Raw genomic sequence first — 21,074 nt, 5'->3', positions numbered from 1 at the left:
ATGCTGATCCAGCAATCCTACAATGCAACATCAGCTGTGCTAGGACATCTCCAAGGTAACCCATCAAGCACAACTTGAAAATAACACATTGTCATCATTTAAAATTTTATTTCATATTTGAATATAAATCTCTTTCAAATTAAAAGACCTAAATGATAGACATAACATACATATTTACACAATTTTTAAAAAGTGTGCATTTGCGGGGGTGGGGGGGGTCTCATTTGACACGAGTCAAAATGAAGTGATCACTTCATTTTGTGTCCGTGATAGTTCACAGCAGCCATTTATTTTGTATGTTGAGGTCCTCACTCGGGTTCCAGCTGAGCTGGAGCCCATGCCATGTCCAAAAAAAAAAAAGGGACTTTTGTGTACATTTTCCACCCCCGCTCCCGAAAAAAAAAGTTAAAATCCAGTGTTGAATGCACTTATGTGCATATGGCATAACGTATTGATGCTGACACAGAATAATAAGTCCAACATTACTGTGATGAATCACACAAGCTGCCTGTCAAAGTCACACCTTATGAATTTGGTTTCAAAATAGTGAACATGGCTAAGGCTCAACGCAAAGACCCAAACAAAGGAAATGTGCTCCCTTCATGAGGGATAAGGCTAAATCTGTTTATTCATAAATTTGTGTACTTTTTAAAAACATCAGAAAACAACCAAAATTGGCAAGAGGCGTGAGACACGACTGAAGCACGCGCCTTTATCTTCTGTCAATCATATGTTCACAATGGAGCCATCAAACTAATAAGTGTCAACAAGGTGCAGCCGAGCTCAAACTGAAAATGGGTCAAAACTTGCAGGTGACTGGAGAAGCTTTACCGCAGTCGTCGTTTTCAGATGGCAAGAAGTCATAACAGACGCAGTGAGTACCTTCTCATTTTAAGGGTCATTTGGTTGGCTAACACGGACACTATGCAATATTGTTGTTGCTTGGCAAAAATCAAATCAACAGTACAACGACCGGGTATGTTTGTCTACAGATAGGATTGGGATTAAAAAGAACAAACACGAGTGAAGTCTGGCGCAATTTCATTCAAATGACTGTAAAGCAAGGCCCTGGTCCTGCATGTTTTGGATGTTTCTCTCCTCCAACACATCTGATTCAAATGATCAGCTCATCCGCAAGCTCTGCAGAAGCCCGATAACGATCCGGTTCATTTGAATCAGATCCCCTAACTGTCCAACTGCCATCAGTACACGGTACAGTAGGAAATGAAAGCAACCCTGGATGGAAATATTTAAATGTGTGAAACTCCGTAAGCACGGGCGAAGTGTATAATTGTCGAGAACGTGCCAAATTTTTCTGGTATTTTATCGGTTTGAATTGTCCACTTTGGGTCACCGGTGGACTGAAACATGCCTTGCACTCACGCTCATTCTATATTCATTCGGAGATTGGTCTAATTCTAAAACCACGATAGGCTCAATCACGATTCATATGTGAGTCCTGAATGTAAAATGAAACAATCATGCAGCTAATGGGCCATCATGGTTCTATCTGCTCACAAAGGCAGCCGAGCTGATCAATGGTCAATGTTACAAAAAAGGCTTCAAATTCAGAGTGTTCGGATGAGAAACTATGATCCAGTTAATGAATTCTGTATGTGCCATCATTAAAGTTGAGAGTAAAACAAGCCCGTTAACTGTCGTCAACATTCAGAATTGTTTGACGACACAAACATTGATTGGATGCTCTGATTTGTGCAGAAATCCATGAAGTGGGGAAACTTTCAAAAACGATTTAAAAACAAAAAAAACCCTCCAGAAATCAAGGCAACCCAGTTGTCCAACTATGGATCAAAACACCTTAGCGGTAAACAATCCAAACACCACAGTGGAATGTTGTCCAATTCTATCTAAAAGGGTTCAAGGTCCATGATTCAACCTTCCACCACCTTTGAAAAAAGATGCTTCAAGTCATGCATCATCCTGCTAATAGACACGCACATTTCATTCAGAAAAATCCAAAAGTGAAAACATATCAGATGAAGACCTTCAGTGATTAAATAACCTTGACAGAGTCCGACAACATGACTACGCAAGCCGAATTTAGTAAGATGCCATACAAAAGATTATGCACTGAATTGGTCAGCAAAGAGTGAAAGGCCTTTTTGGGGTGGCGGAGGTGTTATTCTCAAACAAACTGAACTAAAACCAATTTGAGATATTTCCGCGGTGCATGTTCCCCATTTTGTTTTACAGCTGGACTTGAGGACATTTTTTCGGGCAGTGGTCCCCAACCTTTTTCTTTTTTTTTTTGCTGCGGACCGGTTCATACAAGTTCATAATTATTGTGGAAGGGCAACCGTGGGGCGGGGTTGGGGGCAACAAATGTGAATGCGCGGTGTGGATTTTTATGTACGGCACCTTTACTAGAAGCACCAATGCAATCACATGGATAAAATCAACGCTTTAACATGGTCACTATGGTAACTCAAACATGCAAGAGACACTAAAGAACAAATAAGGTGTATGAATGACACGAGAAAAACTCAAATAAAATACAATAAAAAAAGGGGCGGGGGTATTTCGTACATATAACAACAAACATGAAGCCACATTTTTATGTAACTATATTAGCAGTGTCCTGCTGAAAGGCACCACATAACATGAAGTGCATGAAAATGCACCAAAATTCAAAAAATATTATTGTGCAGAACGGGCTTTGGGTGTGGTTTTCATTTTTTGTACTCATTTTACAATCGTGTTTAATTTTAGCGTTACGCAACCAAGACATTTAGCATCTTGACATGCGACAAAGAGTCTCTCACAGAAGGATGTAACAGAGAATCCGGTTACCTTTCAAAATAAATATTTTTCAGCCCTGGATAATAAATAAACTGGAAGTAGTGAAAGGTTCTTACATCTGCGCGGCCCGCCGCAACCTGGTGTAGGGAGGCCTGTGGCACGGTACCGGTCCGCGGCCCGGTGGTTGGGGACCACAGGTATAGAGTGCAGCGAGTACCCACCTGGTAACTCACTTTACAATATTGGAATAGTGTAATGACTGGATGCTAGAACGAGCCAAAGTAAGAAGTGCGGCCTAGTGAGTGACATCATGGCAAGTTAGTCAGACAGTTTGTAGTGGTCAGTAAATGGATGAAAGCGCAGCGTGATTGTGTGTCTCTCTTTGTCACTTCACTGGCCATATTTTAACTCACAAAACCTGCCAGTTGGGGCACTTGTTGGTCACGGGGTGTGTAGTGATTCACTTTTCGTATGACTTCCTTAAATTCCTGTAACACTGCACAAGGACAGCAGACTGAAGCTGCTCGCCAATCAAGCACCTTGTTGGGAGGGGGGGAAAAAAATGATATGACCGCAAATACAGAGGGGCGTTGGTTGAATTTGTTATAAAACAGAACGAGTCTCTCTTGGCATGCTACCTCGGTCATCGTTCCATGTGGCAGGCAACCGCGGAGCTCCTCCGCGTAGAGCTACAACATGGCTATACTCTCGGGGGTACAGTTGAGGTGTGTGGATGTGCTGCTCCCTCCGGGGGACTTGAGACTCTTGGTCGCCCCGCTCAGCGTGGAGTCCCGGGCCCCGGGGCCCAAGATCACCCCCGAGCCATGGCGGAGACACTGCTGCAGGCCGGCCATCATGGTCTCGCCGGTGACCGTGCCGAACTCGTAGGTGAAGGTGCCGTAGAAGACCAGGATGTCCACGGTGAAGACCCACTCGCAGATGGCTGCGGCGTGCTGGAGCGTGAAGCTCTCGTGCACGAAGAAGATGCCGCCTGGGAGGAAAAGGTGAAGGAGCATCCAGGAGAAGGGAGCTTCTAGGCCGTTTCGGAGAAAAGAGGGACTTGAGATAGACGTGAGTAACAAGTGGAGGACTTCTAGCTGCGTGTCATTTAGCTTTACTGCCAAATATACAAGTGAAACGTAGACATGTAATCATTTTTCGGTCAATTCATAAATTATGTAAACAATAGCGCCCCGACCAATTTGGCTTTTATTTTTTATTTTTATTTTTATAAAGACAATGCCAACATTTGGCTGAAAAGAATTCAGTTAATCAATCAATCGGCTAATTGTTTTTTTAAAAGTCATACCTCGGTTTTCGACCAGAATCCGTTCCAGAAAGCTGTTTGAAAACCGATTTGTTCGAAAAACGAAACCACGCTCTTTGAAGAAAAAAAAAAAAAAATCTTTATTGAACACATCTGCTCACAATGGAACGCTACACAAGGAAGCGTCACTTCCTCGTGTAAGCAAGGCGAGAGGAGTCAAGTGGCGCATTCAAGTGAACTCAGTTTGTTTGAGAACCGATTTTTGGTCATAATCCGAGGCATAAAAAAAACTCGAAATTTTTGGTCGAAAACCGATTTGGTCAAGAACAGAGACGTTCGAAAACCGAGATTTGACTGTACATAGATAATAATTCATAAAAGTATTTCAGTTTGCTCCTGTTGCTTCGACTCCTCATGTTCAATTAATTGAGCCTTAGATTCAGGCCACAAATGTATGCGGTACAAAAGCAACTTGAGTGAAATTATGGCACGATGCCTTTTAACTTCAAACCGCACTTCTTCTACACAATTGGGGTCTGGTCAGGAAAAGGATACTGAGAACCAGGGAGACCATTGCTCCGAGCGCCAGAGCCACGCGGAAGTGGGCCATCCAGTAGTCAAGGGCAGTGACGGCCACCCGATAGGTGAGCACGCACTGCAAGCACACGAAGAGCAGCCCCGCTGGAAAGGCCACGCCGGCGCCCACATAGTGAAGAGACTTGGCGTGGTCAACCTGCCAGACACACGGGCCTGCGTGCATTATGATCTCCGTCGAGGGGGGAGGGTCAGGCTGAGGGCCGAGTGAGTTTACCTGGAAGTTGCCCACCATGACCAGACCCAACGCGTTGGTACAGCCCGACACCAGAGCGCTGGTGTTGACCCAACATCTGTGGCTGTGTTCTATCACCTGGGCGTAGCGCAGAAGGCACACCATCACCACTGCGGACAATAAATGCACAGGGACATAAAACCGCACTGGTAACCTCCTTCAAGCTTCTGTGGAGTCGTATGAAGTACAACAATGGAAATCTACCCCCAAATTCCTTTTGTTCCACTATTGCCTTATCGTATGCAAAAGACACTCAAATCATTCATCATAAGAACCTAACGAAATATTCTTACGTTCTTTTTTTCAGAAGCGGCAATATTGCCAGGTGAATTTGACCCAAGTTGTGTTTCATTACCTCACAGTATAAAAAACAAGGCGGGTGGGGGAAAATACCCCAAAGCATTATTTAGAGCTCGTGATCAACTTGAAAGAGGTCAATGTAATACGACAACAGAGCAGGGCTGATATATTGTCATACACAGCCAATGAGATTGCCGACGGTGAGTTCTGAACTCACCGTCATCACAGAACAGAACTGCTTTGTAAAACTTTGCAGAAAAACAAGCCTTGCGTGTATTTTTGTGTTCTTTCTCTAACACCGAATGAGGCTGCCTGAACACCCTCCTTTTAAGAAGTCATTTTAGCAGAGGACTAGCTAGTGTGGCCACCGGCTGATTGCTTGCTGGTTTGATAGCAAACAGATGTTCGATTCTGCTAGAGGCAGACGGGGCTCCTTTGCACTTCCGGGGGCATTTTTTGCTGAAGGAAAATCATAAGTGAGCCATCTATTTTTAAAGTTGATGTACGATGAGTATAGAATGCAAAGTGTCAGCAAAAAAATTTGGATTTTCACGAAAAGAAAGATGGCATTAGCGTAATCCTTATCACATTGTTTTCCACATGAAAAAGGAGCCAGGTGGAAATCTTGGTGTGAATTGTGATAAACCTTGCCAAAGAAACGGCGGCCATTTGTACAATAGCCGTTAATCAACACATTGGAAACTTTTGGCCCGAGGTGGGACTTCCAAGCCGCAGACACTGTACGCTGAGGTCACCGTGCCTCACCTGTACAACCCTCCATGAGTGACAGAGGAGGAAGAACAGACAGATGGAGCAGCCGAGGCATGCATGTTTGATGGCTCATTTTTATCTTCAAATTACAAATGTAGTAAATGAATCTGTTCAGGATTCTGTTTACCTAACATTTTTGAAGAAAAAAAAAAAAAGGCTTCCCCACTTCCCAAGAATGAAGAGCAGTGGAGGGCAAAAAAAATGGCAGAACTAAATGGTGATCCGGCGTGACAGGAGGAAGGGGAGTAATGGAGGGTGCATGAAGGAGCAACGTCGGGGTGGGGGGGGGGGGGGGGGGGCGAGTGCTATTCCAAGCCCCTCCACGGCTCGACGTGCTGACATGGGCACCACGCAGGGATGACAGCTATAGAAACACCTTTGCATCTGCATGTGTGAAATGATGACTTTACCAAGGGTACGCCATCATCTATCCATGATCATTTGATGTGTCACCATTTTTGATAGGAAAGTGGAAAAAACACTGGCCCGGTTGATCCCAATTTTGTGCCTCTTTAAAATATTAAAATGTGGTGATTTTTCCCATGAACTGAAACGAGACGGAATCGCCAAAAATGACTAACTGGAACTGTTACTTCATTATAGCGAAGACATTCATTTTTCCATTTTTAATTTGATTTGACAGATTAGATTGTGGCCATAAAGCCCTTATATAACCACTTGCAAAATATTGATGGTAAATACAAGTACTGAACCAGCTATTCGGCCACTCTCAAGAAAGTCACTGTCAGTTTTGGCCGACGCTCTCCAAAAGCAAGTAAGTTCATCAATGCGGTAGTAATATTTTCGTGACCTTAATCGAGAATCAAATATATTCAGAACAACTTTGGGTGTGATGAATTCCAAATATTGTTCCTATTGCCTTTTGGGCAGCATCAGTGAGAACGGGCTCTTGCTATATTTGTAAATACGGAATATTTGTACAGTTCTTCGAGTGGATATCATTATATTATGGCTGGTCTGTGTACTGGATGACTACTCCACGGAATGTGACATCATTATCATGTGACAATTGGCCAAAATGTGTGTGTGTTTTTTTAACCTATATGTGTAGGCAATTTTTGGGATTCTTTGTTTCGGCCTGGATGAATACAAAGATTTATTCGTAGGTCAGATGAATTGCATGCCAACGCACCAGCAAAACAATGCATTAATCATGACCAATTATTCTATGTGGTAAAAAAGGCGCCCCTGAGGGAACAGAGTATCTTTTGAAAGACACGGGCAGGTGTTTTTGCCGAGCAAAGCTACACCGAGCACTCATTTCACATTTACGAGACAAACGAGCTTCCAGGCAGCGCACACATTGCCTCATCACCACGTTTTTGTGCTAGGTTAATTTCAGTGAGGATCTTACCCATGAAGGCTCCAACGTTGCCGATGAGGCTAAACAGGCAGCTTTCGGGGGGATAAGAACCACATTTACTGCAAAAGATGAAGACAAAAACGGGGTGTGAACACTGACTGTTAAGGTTCTGGCCAAAATTACAAACAGTTTTGGCAAAATCGGCGAATAGGAAAATCGAACGGGGATTTATCAGTTTGCGCCTTTACACATAGACCCCACCAACGTGTGACATTACGCTCACACAGCGATACGACTTCATTAGAGAGTGTACTGCTATTCCATCTCATACAGGCCCTGTCCGACCTCTGAAGCGACGGGTCACCTCCGCTACCCCCTCAATTCATTTCCTTCTCGATCCCCTTTCACGCTCAACATCAACACGGGAAAAGAAAACTTAAAACAGGCAGTGTGAAAGGGGCTTCCGATCACTTGATGAAATCATTGTCTCAATAAATCCCTGGGCCTTGCAATTACTTTTCACATGTTTGCGCTGACTAATGAGTCAGAGGATATGCAAAGAGTGAATCAGTGATGTCACAGAACCATCGCACCGTGTGCTTGTCGAGGTCTGTGGGTGACTAATGCACTGTGAGGAAATTGACGAATGTGTGTGAGGTAGAAGAGGAGACCTGATGAGGGGAATGTCCTGGATGGTGCAACAGGTCTTGGGGAAGCCTGGCCGGAGCAACTCCTCTGTGCATGTTACATTGTAGGACCTGCAGTCATCACATAACCAGATAAGGACTGTCTTATTCTATTATTTGTTTTAGAAAATAAAGATGACGCGACAGCGTGTGGCCACTTTTGACATAAGAAGCACTCACCAGTTCTCCACAGGACAAACGTGGTGATTCATTACGGCCATGGCGTACCTGCAGAGTGAACAATACAATTTCCAGTGTCAGAAGTTCAGTAGATCAGGGCAACCGGAAGCCTGCAGGTGGCACTCAGAGTACCAAGTGTGCGTGTGTGTTTATGCGCGCGCGCACACACACACACACGTTGTGTTTTTTGACGCTGGCATGGTAAAACATACCCTTGCTTAAAAAGTACGATAGCATGCACGTACGCTAATGTGTGTTTTTAGAAAGGCAGCAGGAGCAAAACTGCATGCCGTTGTACTTTATTGAAGTCTCGAACAAAGTATTCAACAAAGTTCTCCAAAGACGCCATGTTCCCTCACATCGTTGTCAGAGTCAGTCTTGGCGGCTCCCCAGAAACGATGCCGGCTTTTGCGAAAGTTCGAACAGTACAAGCAGGCACGTTAGACCAAGCATTCTCAATCCATTCACAAATTGGAGCGTAACTCGCCCGCGCTGCCTCCCAGTCTTAGTAGGGCTGTGTTCGGCATCGGCTCCCATGATGGTGATGTGGTTGGGCCGGATGGGTTTGTTGGCAATCTTTTTGTTGTATTTTCAAAATGCAAAGTACGCTTGTCCCTCACCACCTGCCTTAGCCCGAGCGGGTAAACTACGAATGTGGGAATTGGTTGACTGAACAGTCGGTAATAAAAGCCAAGTGAGGGCGGCAGAATAAAGGATTAAATCTCCAACAAAGCACCTTTGTTTAATGTAATGCAGAACACTACAGTTTTTACTGCAGGAGGAGCGTAAATTGGCCAGCGTTTCCATGTAATCGGCCGGATGTATCTGCGCCACGGTGGTCCTTGATTCCCATGGTCCTCCGCGTAACTTGATAGCTTGTAGTTTAAACTGTGTTTCGCAAGCCTCTCTCTTCGTCTGTGCCACTTTTGGGATGTTGTTTTGCACAAAGCACGTACCGGCACTATTAAGACATACTGAAGTGTGCCTTTAGCCTCCTCTTTCACACCCACCCTTCCCACTTTAACGTCCGCATGCTGTCCGCAGTTATGTCCGCCTTTCGTCTATATAAGCAATGCGTCGGCACAACATCAGTCAGTCAATCAGACCCCTCATTAAAGTCACACAACAGCATTTCTAGATTTTGGAATTCGGTGCATACACAAGGCAACCCGCATTATTAAGCACACTGTCCATTTTGGAGAAATTTTTAGACCTTTATGTGCGTCTTATGGTCGTGGAAATACGGTAGTTATTTTGGTCATCAATTATAGCGGCACCTCAGCACGAAGGTAGCAACATACCATGTTTCAATGTTTAAAAACAACGCACAACGGACTGTTTTGTATGGTGCTGTTATGAGGCTTGTTAAGTAATCATTCATAATGGGTAATGAATTAAAAGCTGGTACTTTTGAACACTTTAGTCCGAATACTGCGTGTATCAAAAACGTTTCGGAGAGCAGTTGCAGTAAACAAAGCCGTGCATTGTCTCATGTTGTTTATACAAATATAAAACTGTGGAGGCAATGGTATGGGACACTTTAAGGTTGCAGTCACAAGTATTGTCACATGACACGTGATAAGGTTTGAAGGCATGCGCGCACCACTCACACTATCCATATTCCTGTGATGGAAAAGGCAGACAGGCTGACCGGCAGGACGATCCAGGCAGTCATTGGGCTGGCAGTGAGCTGGCTTTGTCCCAAGCATGGGTTGAGAGGGCGGATTCGGGTCGGAGTGGTGACACGGTGCAGGGGATCAGACGGGGTGGGGTTGCGGGGTCAGTGACACACAGGGGGAACACACAGGGAGGGGGAAGGGGAGATACGAAAGGACACAAGGACGCGTCTGCTCCACGAACCCTGCGACCCACCTTCAACCTGACAGAAGAAACAAAGTGCTCTTACCGCATTGACTAGTGTACAACTGACCTTGGCATCTAACTTTGTTAGCTAACCACAACATTAGACAGCTCTCATTATACGGGTACCTCTCCAACCATAATAATGAACATATCGTAATATTAATAACGCTCTGAAAATCCAAACGATCATTCTCATCTTTTTTGAAGATGGACTATTTGCTTCATCTCTCATACAGGATATGACATACTGTATTTCACAATTGGTCAATGTTGTAGCTGGTCAGTGTATGTACCATAAAAATGGTCAACAAACTGGTTTGCTTTATTCCTACATACACGGACCCGATCAAACGGTGACCTGTTTTGTTAGGACATAAAAAGATCTTTCAAGCGGACTTGCTCTTTACAGTCGCCCAGAGTATCATTGCTATTGCTTCCTGTGACACGCTCAAGTCACAAGTGAGCAAAACATAATTACATAACACTACTTTTATTATGTTCAATGACATTTTTATTTACAATACAATACAATACAATACAATACAATACATGCTGATTTATTGTTAAGCCTATTGCTTTATCATCTGCACCATTGACATGGAAGGAACTCTGATATAGCAAAGACACAAAAACATCAATAAATTGAAATCACGCAAAATGATCACTTGATTTTTTGGGGGGGGGGGGGCCATAACATTACATTAAACAGTAGTGACGTGTTCATGTGTTTATTATAATAGGAGGGTAAGTAGGTCATCTTCATCACACATTATTTACTGATAAAGATCCAGTGACTTACTCAGTGTTGCCAACTGGGCCACTATGTCTTGTGATTTTCTGACCATTCTAGCAACACATCTAGCAGCTAATAGTGATGTTTAAAGGAGATTTCTAGAAATTTAAGACTGCCTCCTTCGCCGGAGATGTTCACCCTTCTGCATCTAGACCGCAATTGAATGTCACTTGGGTGAAGCCACCACAGGATGTCTCATTTTACATGACTTGGGTGACCTTCAACCACCTTCCCCACAGAGAATGGAGCCTTAGATTCCAAAGACATGTCTCACTGACAGACACTGTAAGTAACTAATTGTAGTTAATTTCTGCATCTTGTTGGTTGGAGAAAGTCTACTTGGACATGTCATTTTAATTGTGAAAAATCTCAAGACAGTAGGACACATTGCTACTAAGAAAGAAATTCGATTGACGGATTGAGGTGTGACTCACAACTGTTTCTGAGGCATAACTCTGTAATATGCAATATTGCAAACTACAATAATAAACATTATACTCACTCCATAATGAATACTCCCGTTGCACCAATTAAATACAGTACACTGATAACTGAGTAAAACGTTTATAAAATTGCAATTCACACTTATAGCAACAATTACCTCTGAAAATACTTTTGCATGTAATTTCTTCTTTGAGTATGAATCAACTAATTATTGGTTCCTCTTCCATACCACTGCCACTTCAAAATTGGCAGGTGACGAGCAAGCAGCAAAGTCATGCGACATTCTCTGCAGAGAAAGAAAAATCCTGCTTGCAAGCAACTGATTTGTTTGTGTTGGGGGGCCACCAGAAACACAACAGTGCAACTCGGAGCCGACCTGGGCTAACTGCATCCGACGACGCTCGTGTTAGTTTACACAAGAGACGCAAAGTTACCTTCATGAAAGGCAAACGTGAATACAGCCACGGGACAAGCGGGACAAAATTCTTGAATTGTCCCGTCTACTCGAATGCACCGCGCAACTGTTAGCCGCGTTAGCTTAGACATCGCCAGTTCTACTGTGCACTTTGGCGGCTGGTCTTTACGCTCTTCCCCATCTTCATACCCGTTAATGTTCGCGATGAGTCGCTCACGAACGAATAAAGTATGCGACAACTATGCGAATGGATCATTGGAACCAATAGGATATTCGTCAATTTGTACGTACCGCCAGCCTCGCAAGACCCTCACCGCACACCAACAACCTTGGTCCCTCTTTAGACAATTTCTCTTTCTTAGTTTATCAGCCGTGCCACAAACTAGCTTCCTTTGTGTTATTTTCAAAATAAGACTTATAGTATGGAAGTCTGTTGTAGTATTACATGCTCATCTGATGTCTTTTTAGGGGATTGGTGGATCTAAACCATTTAAAGGAAATAATAAATGCAATATGCACAGGTTATGTTACAGTCGTGTACATTGGTAATATTAACTTTATGAACAAAATTAGATATCATGTCTGGAAAAATGGCCATATCCTGAGTTTGCAGTCGGCAGCTGGTGTATATCGCCTAAACAAGTGAAGACAAACTGACTGTTACACTTCGTTTCATGCAACATGCAAAAATTTTGTAACATTTACAATATACACACTGAAATTAGAAATGTACTAATTTGGCTTCCGTTTTGCCTAAGCTTTTATTTTTACAGAATCGCACATATGCTGGATAGCGTTGTAATGCAACTTGACTCCCGTTGTCGAGCCCTCAAAATTTGGAGCCGGGTCTGCAGAGCGCAGTGTGAGGCGAGGCTCAACGTAGAGTGGACCTAAACGCTTGACTCCGCCCACATGAATTTGAAGCACCTTCTTTTAGTTTTTTTTAACCATGTGCTTTGTGGTTTTAATAATGCGCCGTTTTATGAGGTCACACTTACTTTTTAACACTATTCTATTATTTTTTTAAATTATAATTTATTGTTTTATTTAATTGTTGTTATCTGAATTATTTTTGCTCCATGCACAGCACTGACAAACTCTCAACCCATCGTCAGTCGGGGCGGAGCTATTGAATTGTTTGACGGAAGTGGTCAAAACGGCCAATTATTGTCCATTCTGAGTAAACAGAGGGTTGAAGAGCCATAGAAACTCGATAAGCGGGTTCAGGGCATCTGAGAATGACGGCGTTTACTTTGGTTCAGGACCCCAACCCCCCAATGAGTACATATGTACAGATCAAGGCTTAATACCTTGATCCTCTTGTATGTATCTGCTGTCTTTCTTAGTTCAAGCGAGGCAAAAACCTTGCATTGCAGCAGTAAACAATGAATGTCGAGATTTAATCTTCTAATTGAGAGATTGACTCGATATGGATAATTCATAATTCCTGAACCCGCCATTGTGTGGGATCTTACAAGAAATGTGTTTCTATCGGACTTCCTTTGTGTAATTTCAGAGGACTGCAAAAAGATTCATATATATACTGGATAACACGCTTCAGTACTTGTATTCATCAATAAGAAAAAGAGAACATTTTAGACCTTTGTGTGCGTCTTATGGTCGTGAAAACACAGTAGTTATTTTGGTCATCAATTATAGCGACACTTCAGTATGCGAAGGTAGCAACATACCATGTTTCAAGATTTCAAAACAGCGCACAACGGACTGTTTTGTATGGTGCTGTTATATCTTAACGGTGAGCACAATTAATCGGTGTTATAAATGGTAATTGCTGTATAAGGGGACATTGATGAGGAGCATTTGTTGGGATATGCCACCCTGTCCACATTATCGCAGCTCGGGAGCTCAGCAGAGGATAATGGTATTTAGATGTCCTGTAAGCACACGGATCCTCCCAGTCAGCAACATTAATGGGGCCATGAGGTATCCTGCTCATGTTTTCCATGCTTAGGTAAAAGGCTATTAGACAGAGGTAGTGCTCTGCCTTCTTTCCAGTTTGTACACTGACATGGGGAGCAATGGCAAGGTGTTCCAGTTCTTCAACAGGAGACGAAGTCTGTTCCCTAACTACAAAGTCACAGGCTCTGATGTTAATCGGAGATCTTCAGAAATTGTTTATCCGTCAGCAAAGGAGAACTGTGTGAGGACATGGAACTCCATGCAAGAGCTGAGCAAAGACATCTACGATATCTACGCTGAATATGAAGATGAAGATGATGATGTCCAGCATGGCTCCTCCAAACAAATTTCCCCATCCAAGAATTATACGATCAACATCAATGTAGGTGGGACGTCCTTCCAAATCGCCTACAAGATGGCAGCGAGGTACCCCAAGACCAGAATTGGACGACTGGCCACTTACACCGACCACAACATGAAACTGGATCTGTGTGATGACTACAGTGTGACCAACAACGAGTTCTTCTTTGACCGAGACCCCGAAATCTTTCACAGCATCTTCAATTTCTACCGGACTGGTGTGCTGTGGATCAAGGATGAGCTGTGCCCCCGCAACTTCCTAGAGGAGATCAACTACTGGGGGGTGAGGATCAAGAACACCCACCGCTGCTGCCGCATCTCCTTCGAGGAAAGACAGGACGAGCTGAACGAGCAGCTGAAGATCCAGAGAGAACTGGAAGCCGAGGTGGAGATCGAAGAGAACGAAGCTCTCTTTCAAGATATGTTCATGGGCCAGCGGCGGCGAGCTATTTGGAACTTGATGGAGAAGCCATTTTCTTCAATCAAGGCCAAGCTGATGGCCGTGACGTCCAGTCTGTTTGTCCTGATCTCCCTGGTGGCCATGACGCTGAACACAGTGGAGGAGATGCAGTATCGAGCTCATATGGGGCAGCTCAGTGGAAAGACTTACTGGGAGTACGTCGAGTCAATGTGCATTGCCTTCTTCACCATGGAGTATGTGCTACGTCTGGTCTCCACCCCTGACCTCAAAGCCTTCAGCAGGAGTGTGCTCAACACTGTGGACCTGATCGCCATCTTGCCTCAGTACCTGCAGGCCATCCTGGAATTCTTTGACAACAAGGAAAACTACGTGAAGCACGAGGCCGACATGCAGGCCGTGGGGCAGGTGGGAAAGCTCGGACAAGTCTTGCGGATCATGAGACTGATGCGCATCTTTCGTATTTTGAAGCTGGCCCGACACTCCACGGGCCTGCGAGCGTTCGGCTTCACTCTGCGGCAGTGCTACCAACAAGTCGGATGCCTGTTTCTCTTCATCGCCATGGGGATCTTCAGCTTCTCTGCCATGGTTTACACTGTGGAACATGACATGCCGCAAACAAACTTCTCCAGCATTCCTCATGCTTGGTGGTGGGCATCTGTAAGTAGGTCTTCATGAAGTGAAAGATCCAGTGGACAAAAGGGTATTTTTAGCCATGTTTTTCCAACAACACGATGCATCAAAACTGGATGGGATTCAATCACCTCATTTAGCATGTACTGCTGCCTTTGCTTTGTGGCTTACATTTCTCTCAAGGTCAGTCTTTGTCATAAGATAAGATAAGATAAGAAAACCTTCATTGTCTCACAATGGAGAAATTCGCAATCTACAGCAGCAAAATTTGGAGGGAAGGAGTAGGAAAAAAACCCGGAAAAAAAGTATTTGCATGCATTAAAAAATAACTGTACACAGCACAGAATGCAATATAAAATATGAAATATAAGATAGAAGCGTATATGCAAATGTGCTGCATCAGGTGGCTGTGCTATTTCCAATGGGTGAGTGGGGGTGAGTCCGGGTTTAACGTGTGCTTATTCAGCAGCCTGACAGCAGTCATTCAGTAGATTTTTCTTCTCCGTTCGTGCAGTCGTTCGCTGGTCTCCATGCCAGTCTTCATCCAAACATGAATCAGTCTACATGTAAATCACGATAGCTGCAGTCATTTCACAATGCACCAGTTTTGTTTTAGGGCTTAACCTTGGATGGACGGAATTAACACATCTTTTGAAAGTAGGCTATGGTAAAACACACCAGGACTGAGTAAAATGTTGCTTTTTGGGGGGTGGGGGGGATTTTCAACGCGACTTGTATAACCTGTATAACATTGGATCACTAATTATTTTGACTTACTAACTAGGTAATCCTTGAGTTACTTGACTGCCACATTCTATCAAGACGTGCGAGTCTGTCACAAAATTACTCTCATTGGTGCCTGGTGCAACGCTTCAATAAGATGCGTCTAAGTGCAGCATATTAATTTACATGATGTTTTGAATTGCTTAAAACGCTAATGCATTTGAAGAAAAACTTATTATTATTACTATTATTATTAAGGATATCTAGTGTAGCATTTAGGAAGTCGCAAAAACATACCAAAATTAAGCCAAAAACATACGTTAAATAAATCAGCAAAAGAGAGTTGAAATGTTTTTTTGTTCCTCATAATGATGGTGACTGCTGTCCCCTGAAAATCCTGCAGGTCAGCATCTCCACGGTGGGCTACGGCGACGTTTATCCAGAGACCATCCTGGGTCGTCTCTTTGCTTTCATCTGCATCGCTTTCGGAATCATCCTCAACGGTTTGCCCATATCCATCCTCTTCAACAAGTTCTCAGACTACTACTCCAAACTCAAGTCCAATCAGTACACAGCCTCCCTGAAGAATCGAGGGAAAGTGAGATTCGCCAAGAGGACCGTGCAGAAGCTAAACGACTGCTTGGGAAAGGACCACTGTCATGCAAACTGAAGAAACGGTATAAATTCTGACATTTGTGGAGTGTCAGCGACACCATTTTTTGTTGCACTCCACAGATTATCTACTTTACTGCCTTAACAAACATGAATAGAAGCCCGATGCAGATAGCGGCTTGTTTAAAAACCTCATAATTGACCAACGTTGGGTGAAGATTAAACGCTTGACTGGTCTCATCCTTTTTAAAGCAGAACAGTTTTTATATAAATCATCATTACAAGTGAAACAAACATGGATTAAACATAGTTTAAAATAAATTATATGCTATTTCCACTCTTGCAGTCCCAAAAGTGTGGCACGCTCTGTTTCTTTCAGGATAAATGTTATGTTGATTCAATGACAGTGCAACACACATGGTTGAATCTTAACGTAGTCATGGTCACAATTACATTTTTCAGAACATATATTATGAACTGATGTTTTGTTTTGTTTGTTATCACTTAAATCTTAAAATCCCAAGGAGTATGTTCAATGTTTCCAAAACATTATTCGGAGTACCCAGAGAAACCCCATGCAAGAAGGGTGAGAACACGGGAACATTCACAATTGTTCCCTCCTTACTTATAGTAATTACACTTTATAGAACCAGTTGATTCAACTTTCTTAATTATGTTTTCAAACCATAAAGGCCCATTCTTTTCTAAATAATACTAATAAATAAATAAAACTCATTTTAAAACGGGTGGAGTTTTAATCAATAGATTAAAAATAATATTTCTGTGAATTTCAATGAGTAAAACGAATTTGAGTAAAATGAATAACAACCTTGTTGACGGAATGAGTCAAACTAGTTTAGTCAAGGAACAGTAATTAAAGTAGTCTGTGAATGTCCAGAAGATGGCAGCACTTTAACAATAACCTGTCGCTGCCCAACCGCACCATATGAAGAAGTCACCTCCTCCTCCCACAATGCTTCGCGGCGACAAAGTGACTTTTCGCTGCTGTTTGCTGTCAAGCTGCTAGCCTGTTGTGAAGCCATGGCTCCCCCTGTTGCGGTGTCTCCATTGATTAAGGTTTGTTTACCCTGTAATAATAGTTTATTGGTGTGTTTTTAAAAAAAAAAATGTTTTGTACTCCACCCCCCATGAAGAGCGTCAATAACCGTACATGCGGATTTTCTACTACACTATGTACAATACAGTACTATTACACTACTCCGATGTGAGTAGGGCTACAGTACTAATACTGTATTTGGGATTTAAGTCAAGCACGCAACATGGATCTGGGCGGCGAGGAAGAGCAGATTTTTAAGTCGATGCAATGTGTGAGCACTTTGGATTTTGCAAGAAACTAGATGGTCTTGACAAGATGGTTGTCGTGTATAGTCTTTGAAAATGCCAAGTGCAATATCACGTCAACGCGTCTAATCCGGCATCACAAATAGCAACATAACTGAATGAAAGAACAGTGGCGACTGCCGTGCAAGTTAATGGGGCACACCAAAAAGGTGTTGCTGCCTTATTTATTTAAAAATATAACAATTTAACTCCTCCTGCTGCTCAAAGAATGACTTATTATTGCATACGCATGTTTTGTGCAGAAATTGGTGCGTACTTAAGTAAATGAGTCTCATTGAGAGCACGCAGAGAACTGGCTTGTAGCCAGACATGACATCTGATATTTTAGAAAAAGAATATGCGAGCCTTTGGCGAAATTGTGTTCTGTTACATGCAGTTGTTCTGCAAGGACAGCAATCACAGCATCAGGTTAATTTAATATGAAAATATTCACTGTGAATAAAATGAATTCCAATGGGGGGGGGGGGGTGAGTTACCTTTGATTAGTGTAGGTTTATTTTCAAAAAAGCCATTGTTGATTTTGTTTCAAAATATTGAAACAAAATCATTTTTATCATATTTAATAGTATCATTCACCATAAGCGATATATCGCTTTGTATCGAACTGGCCTAATATCAATCCGCAAGGTTATCGGTAAAAACAAAACATATTGTTAGATCCCTAGTTCAAACCCTTTGTTGTTGGAGGCTGGATCTTTTATACATGCATTGCGAAAACTATTATGAGAACTGAACTGTATTAGGATGCACCTTGATCAATAAACAGTCATTTGATATTTTTGAAATATGTAAGGCTATTTCAATATGTCCAATTGAATTTAATAGTTTTTGTTGATTGTGAGTTCTTGCTACTCTCAGACTAAAGTCTGAGAATGGCCCTCTGACGTACCGGTGTGTTCACATGTTGTTTTCCAGACTGCCAGGTATTCAGCTTTGATCGCTGGCATCATATATGGCAAGAGGCGATATGGTAAGTTGTCCTCTAAAGCACGGGTCCCCAACCACCGGTCCACAGACTGGTACCGGGCCTCAGCCCAGTTGGGACTGAGCTGCACAGAGACAGACCTGCGAGTTGTGAGCAAATGTACTCCATCAGACGTGGCGGGAATGTGCCCCACACTAGCCAATTGGAGTGCCCCTTCTAATATTGGTTTGCAAGTTGAAATCAACAGAATCTGCCAATAAATGAAAGTAATGGTAACAAATTGACCAAACGTACAGCTATATGCGCAGCTGATGGGGAGCCGTGACCTCTGAAGTTGAAAGTATTTTAACAAGAGATCCCACCCCTAGCACGATCTCCAGAGTGACGTACAGAAAGCTGTTGTGCTTGCTATATCGACAAAAACAAGGCAATACAAAAAATCCGTTGAATCATGTGAACAAGTAGCGCCCGAGTGATGAAGTGGAAAGCATGAAAAAATGCGAGCAGAGAAAACACAGCCTGCCCACGTAAATATTAGCAGTTTAGTCGCTAATAGCTAGCTATAGCTAGCTATCAGTACAGTACCAGTTCTTGAAAACTGGCAGCATATACTTGTCTCAACAAAGTTTGGGGACCACTACTCTAAAGCATGCTTCACCACTGAGTATCAATGTCAATACATCCCACCCGCTTTGACCGCACGCCTCTCTGTTCAGATCACTTGAAGCCGATTGCAGCTGAGGAGAGGAGGATTGAGGAGGAAGAGAAGAAGGCTCGTGAGGAACAGGAGCGCATTGCCAAGCAGCTTGCAGAGGGTAATCAAACGTACTAGACATCTTTTGGGCATGCTGAACTGTGAAACTGAAACTGTTTAATGTTCTGCTTGTAAATATACTGACCTAATCATATTTGACTTTGTCCTTACAGCAAATGAAGACACCATTCTGAAATGAAACTTTACTTAAATGCGTACTTGCTAACTTCTCCCTCGTCGTTTTGGAACGGGCAACGTCAGTGCTCAACCATTCGAACGCTCCCATGTTGTAGATATCGACACTGTTGTTTAGGGATAATTTATTTCTCCGGATTGCCCGCCTCTACTCCTGTTGATAAATTAATCATGTAAATATTTGGCCCTTAAACGCTTGTTTGTGAAAATGTCTGCATGGCTAAACCCCAACCACCCACACACTTTTTTCCCCCAGCCATTGTTACATTATTGAACTTAAGAATGCACTTTTTAACAACAACAGTTCTCACTTTGTATGCCCCAGACCACAACGTGCTCACAGACTGTGAAGTTGCTTGAATAAATGTAGAGTGGTACCACTAATGTGCACTTGCTTTTTCTTGTCGAGACTCGATTCTTTTTTTTGTTGTTGATGGCTGCAAAGAAACTGATTGGGTCGGAGTGGCCCAATAAACCTCATTTCAGTCGAGGCACCCGTTTTCCATGAGAAATGTCACAGCACAAAGTACTGAACTAATGATCATCTTTCTAAATGTACTTGCTTTGGTGTGATGCAGTTTCAAATGAGTTAATAAGTTTGACATTCTGCTAGACGTTGTCATGTGACTGGTTTCTGTTGACAAGTGGCCTGACGTGACGCCGGTCCAGACAACGTGAGGTCACGTCCCGTTAAGAAGGTGCGCGTCTTCAACTGGATCAGCCCAAGTCAGCAATCAGTCTTGGATAACGCCTCAGTGCAGCTTGCCAATAATAGCGGTGCGGCGTGCACAAAGCTATTCCTTTGGCTAAACTTAGCGCTCACCTTCTGTCGTCAAAAATAGTTGCTCACAAATGTCCAGGGGAATTTTTAGGATTACCGTTGTATTAGCAATATTCAGCTTTCGATTGAAATTTCACGATGAGCTCCAGATGCACCATCGCATTTGCAGGTGAGCGTAGTTTGAACTTTGCTAAAAATTTGAATGGGTCTATGTCCAACTGTTCTGGATTTCATTATTTTTTGCCCAACTTACTCTTCTCTAACGAGCTGAAATGTAAAATTCACAGAAGGTGTTCGAGTCATGAATGGACCAATACATTTCCTGCTTCAATTAGAATTTGTATTTTGGTATATTTAGTCAGTATACATTTAACGGCAAATATTATCACAGGTTTCAAACCTAAGCCTGGGGGCCAGATCCAACCCACCACATTGATTGCACGTGGCCCGCTAAAACAAATCGTAATATATCTACATCATGTTTCTTGCAAAAATCTGTCAGAAAATTGCAAGTTTCTTCACTTTTAGTAACGTACACTGAACAAATTAGTCGAACTCATTAAAAACTTGGCATGCATCAATTATAATATGCTGGTGTGATTACACATTTAGGTGCTTTTGGTTATATTGGCCCTCAGAGGGAACCAAAACTACAATGTGGCCTGTGAGGTAGGGGGCAGGGCGGGAGTTTGCCTTCTCCCCAGTACTGTATTGTAACGTTCAACAGCATGTCGAGGTATGCCTGCCGCTATTTATAGA

At 42.9% G+C, this 21,074-nt stretch overlaps 3 protein-coding genes across 4 annotated transcripts; 2 read left to right on the top strand and 1 right to left on the bottom strand.

Moving 5' to 3' along the window:
- Nucleotides 1-88: 88 nt before the first annotated feature.
- Nucleotides 89-11,971, bottom strand: tmem150aa (transmembrane protein 150Aa). 2 transcript variants are annotated; one of them, XM_086111309.1, is made up of 8 exons: nucleotides 11,924-11,971; nucleotides 9,728-9,996; nucleotides 8,118-8,165; nucleotides 7,923-8,009; nucleotides 7,303-7,370; nucleotides 4,839-4,966; nucleotides 4,583-4,760; nucleotides 89-3,751 (listed from the first exon to the last, which is right to left on the bottom strand). In XM_086111309.1, the coding sequence occupies exons 2-8, from the start codon at nucleotides 9,790-9,792 to the stop codon at nucleotides 3,450-3,452; spliced, it is 876 nt and encodes a 291-aa protein (XP_085967435.1). In that variant the 5' UTR covers nucleotides 9,793-9,996; nucleotides 11,924-11,971; the 3' UTR covers nucleotides 89-3,449. The 2 variants fall into 2 exon arrangements, with proteins under 2 accessions (XP_085967435.1, XP_085967436.1); XM_086111310.1 differs by having other exon boundaries at nucleotides 3,470-3,751; nucleotides 4,583-4,777.
- A 1,600-nt stretch (nucleotides 11,972-13,571) lies between these two features.
- On the top strand, nucleotides 13,572-16,538 carry LOC147204889 (potassium voltage-gated channel subfamily V member 2-like). The gene is made up of 2 exons (XM_086111307.1): nucleotides 13,572-14,990; nucleotides 16,090-16,538. Exons 1-2 carry the CDS (start codon nucleotides 13,662-13,664, stop codon nucleotides 16,354-16,356), a joined length of 1,596 nt encoding a protein of 531 aa, XP_085967433.1. The 5' UTR covers nucleotides 13,572-13,661; the 3' UTR covers nucleotides 16,357-16,538.
- A 676-nt stretch (nucleotides 16,539-17,214) lies between these two features.
- On the top strand, nucleotides 17,215-19,918 carry atp5meb (ATP synthase membrane subunit eb). Its single transcript, XM_086111311.1, has 4 exons — nucleotides 17,215-17,375; nucleotides 18,576-18,630; nucleotides 19,302-19,400; nucleotides 19,513-19,918. The coding sequence occupies exons 1-4, from the start codon at nucleotides 17,340-17,342 to the stop codon at nucleotides 19,536-19,538; spliced, it is 216 nt and encodes a 71-aa protein (XP_085967437.1). The 5' UTR covers nucleotides 17,215-17,339; the 3' UTR covers nucleotides 19,539-19,918.
- The last annotated feature ends 1,156 nt before the right edge of the window (nucleotides 19,919-21,074 follow it).

Source organism: Hippocampus guttulatus, chromosome 5 (assembly GCF_054856545.1).
Source record: "Hippocampus guttulatus isolate MCC_2025c chromosome 5, RoL_Hgut_1.0, whole genome shotgun sequence".
NCBI lineage: Eukaryota > Metazoa > Chordata > Actinopteri > Syngnathiformes > Syngnathidae > Hippocampus > Hippocampus guttulatus.
The sequence above is the reverse complement of the archived record's forward strand: the minus strand, read 5'-3'. Positions and strand labels throughout refer to the sequence as shown.

Excerpts from the sequence above, each read along its gene's own strand:
- tmem150aa (XM_086111309.1), bottom strand. The coding sequence starts at position 9,792 with ATGACTGCCTGGATCGTCCTGCCGGTCAGCCTGTCTGCCTTTTCCATC. Across the intron at positions 7,371-7,922 it reads CAGGACATTCCCCTCATCAG|TAAATGTGGTTCTTATCCCC; the intron begins GTCTCCTCTTCT and ends CATCTTTTGCAG. Across the intron at positions 4,967-7,302 it reads CAACGTTGGAGCCTTCATGG|TGGTGATGGTGTGCCTTCTG; the intron begins GTAAGATCCTCA and ends TATTGTCCGCAG.
- LOC147204889 (XM_086111307.1), top strand. The coding sequence starts at position 13,662 with ATGGGGAGCAATGGCAAGGTGTTCCAGTTCTTCAACAGGAGACGAAGT. Across the intron at positions 14,991-16,089 it reads ATGCTTGGTGGTGGGCATCT|GTCAGCATCTCCACGGTGGG; the intron begins GTAAGTAGGTCT and ends AAAATCCTGCAG.
- atp5meb (XM_086111311.1), top strand. The coding sequence starts at position 17,340 with ATGGCTCCCCCTGTTGCGGTGTCTCCATTGATTAAG. Across the intron at positions 17,376-18,575 it reads CGGTGTCTCCATTGATTAAG|ACTGCCAGGTATTCAGCTTT; the intron begins GTTTGTTTACCC and ends GTTGTTTTCCAG. Across the intron at positions 19,401-19,512 it reads TGCCAAGCAGCTTGCAGAGG|CAAATGAAGACACCATTCTG; the intron begins GTAATCAAACGT and ends TTGTCCTTACAG.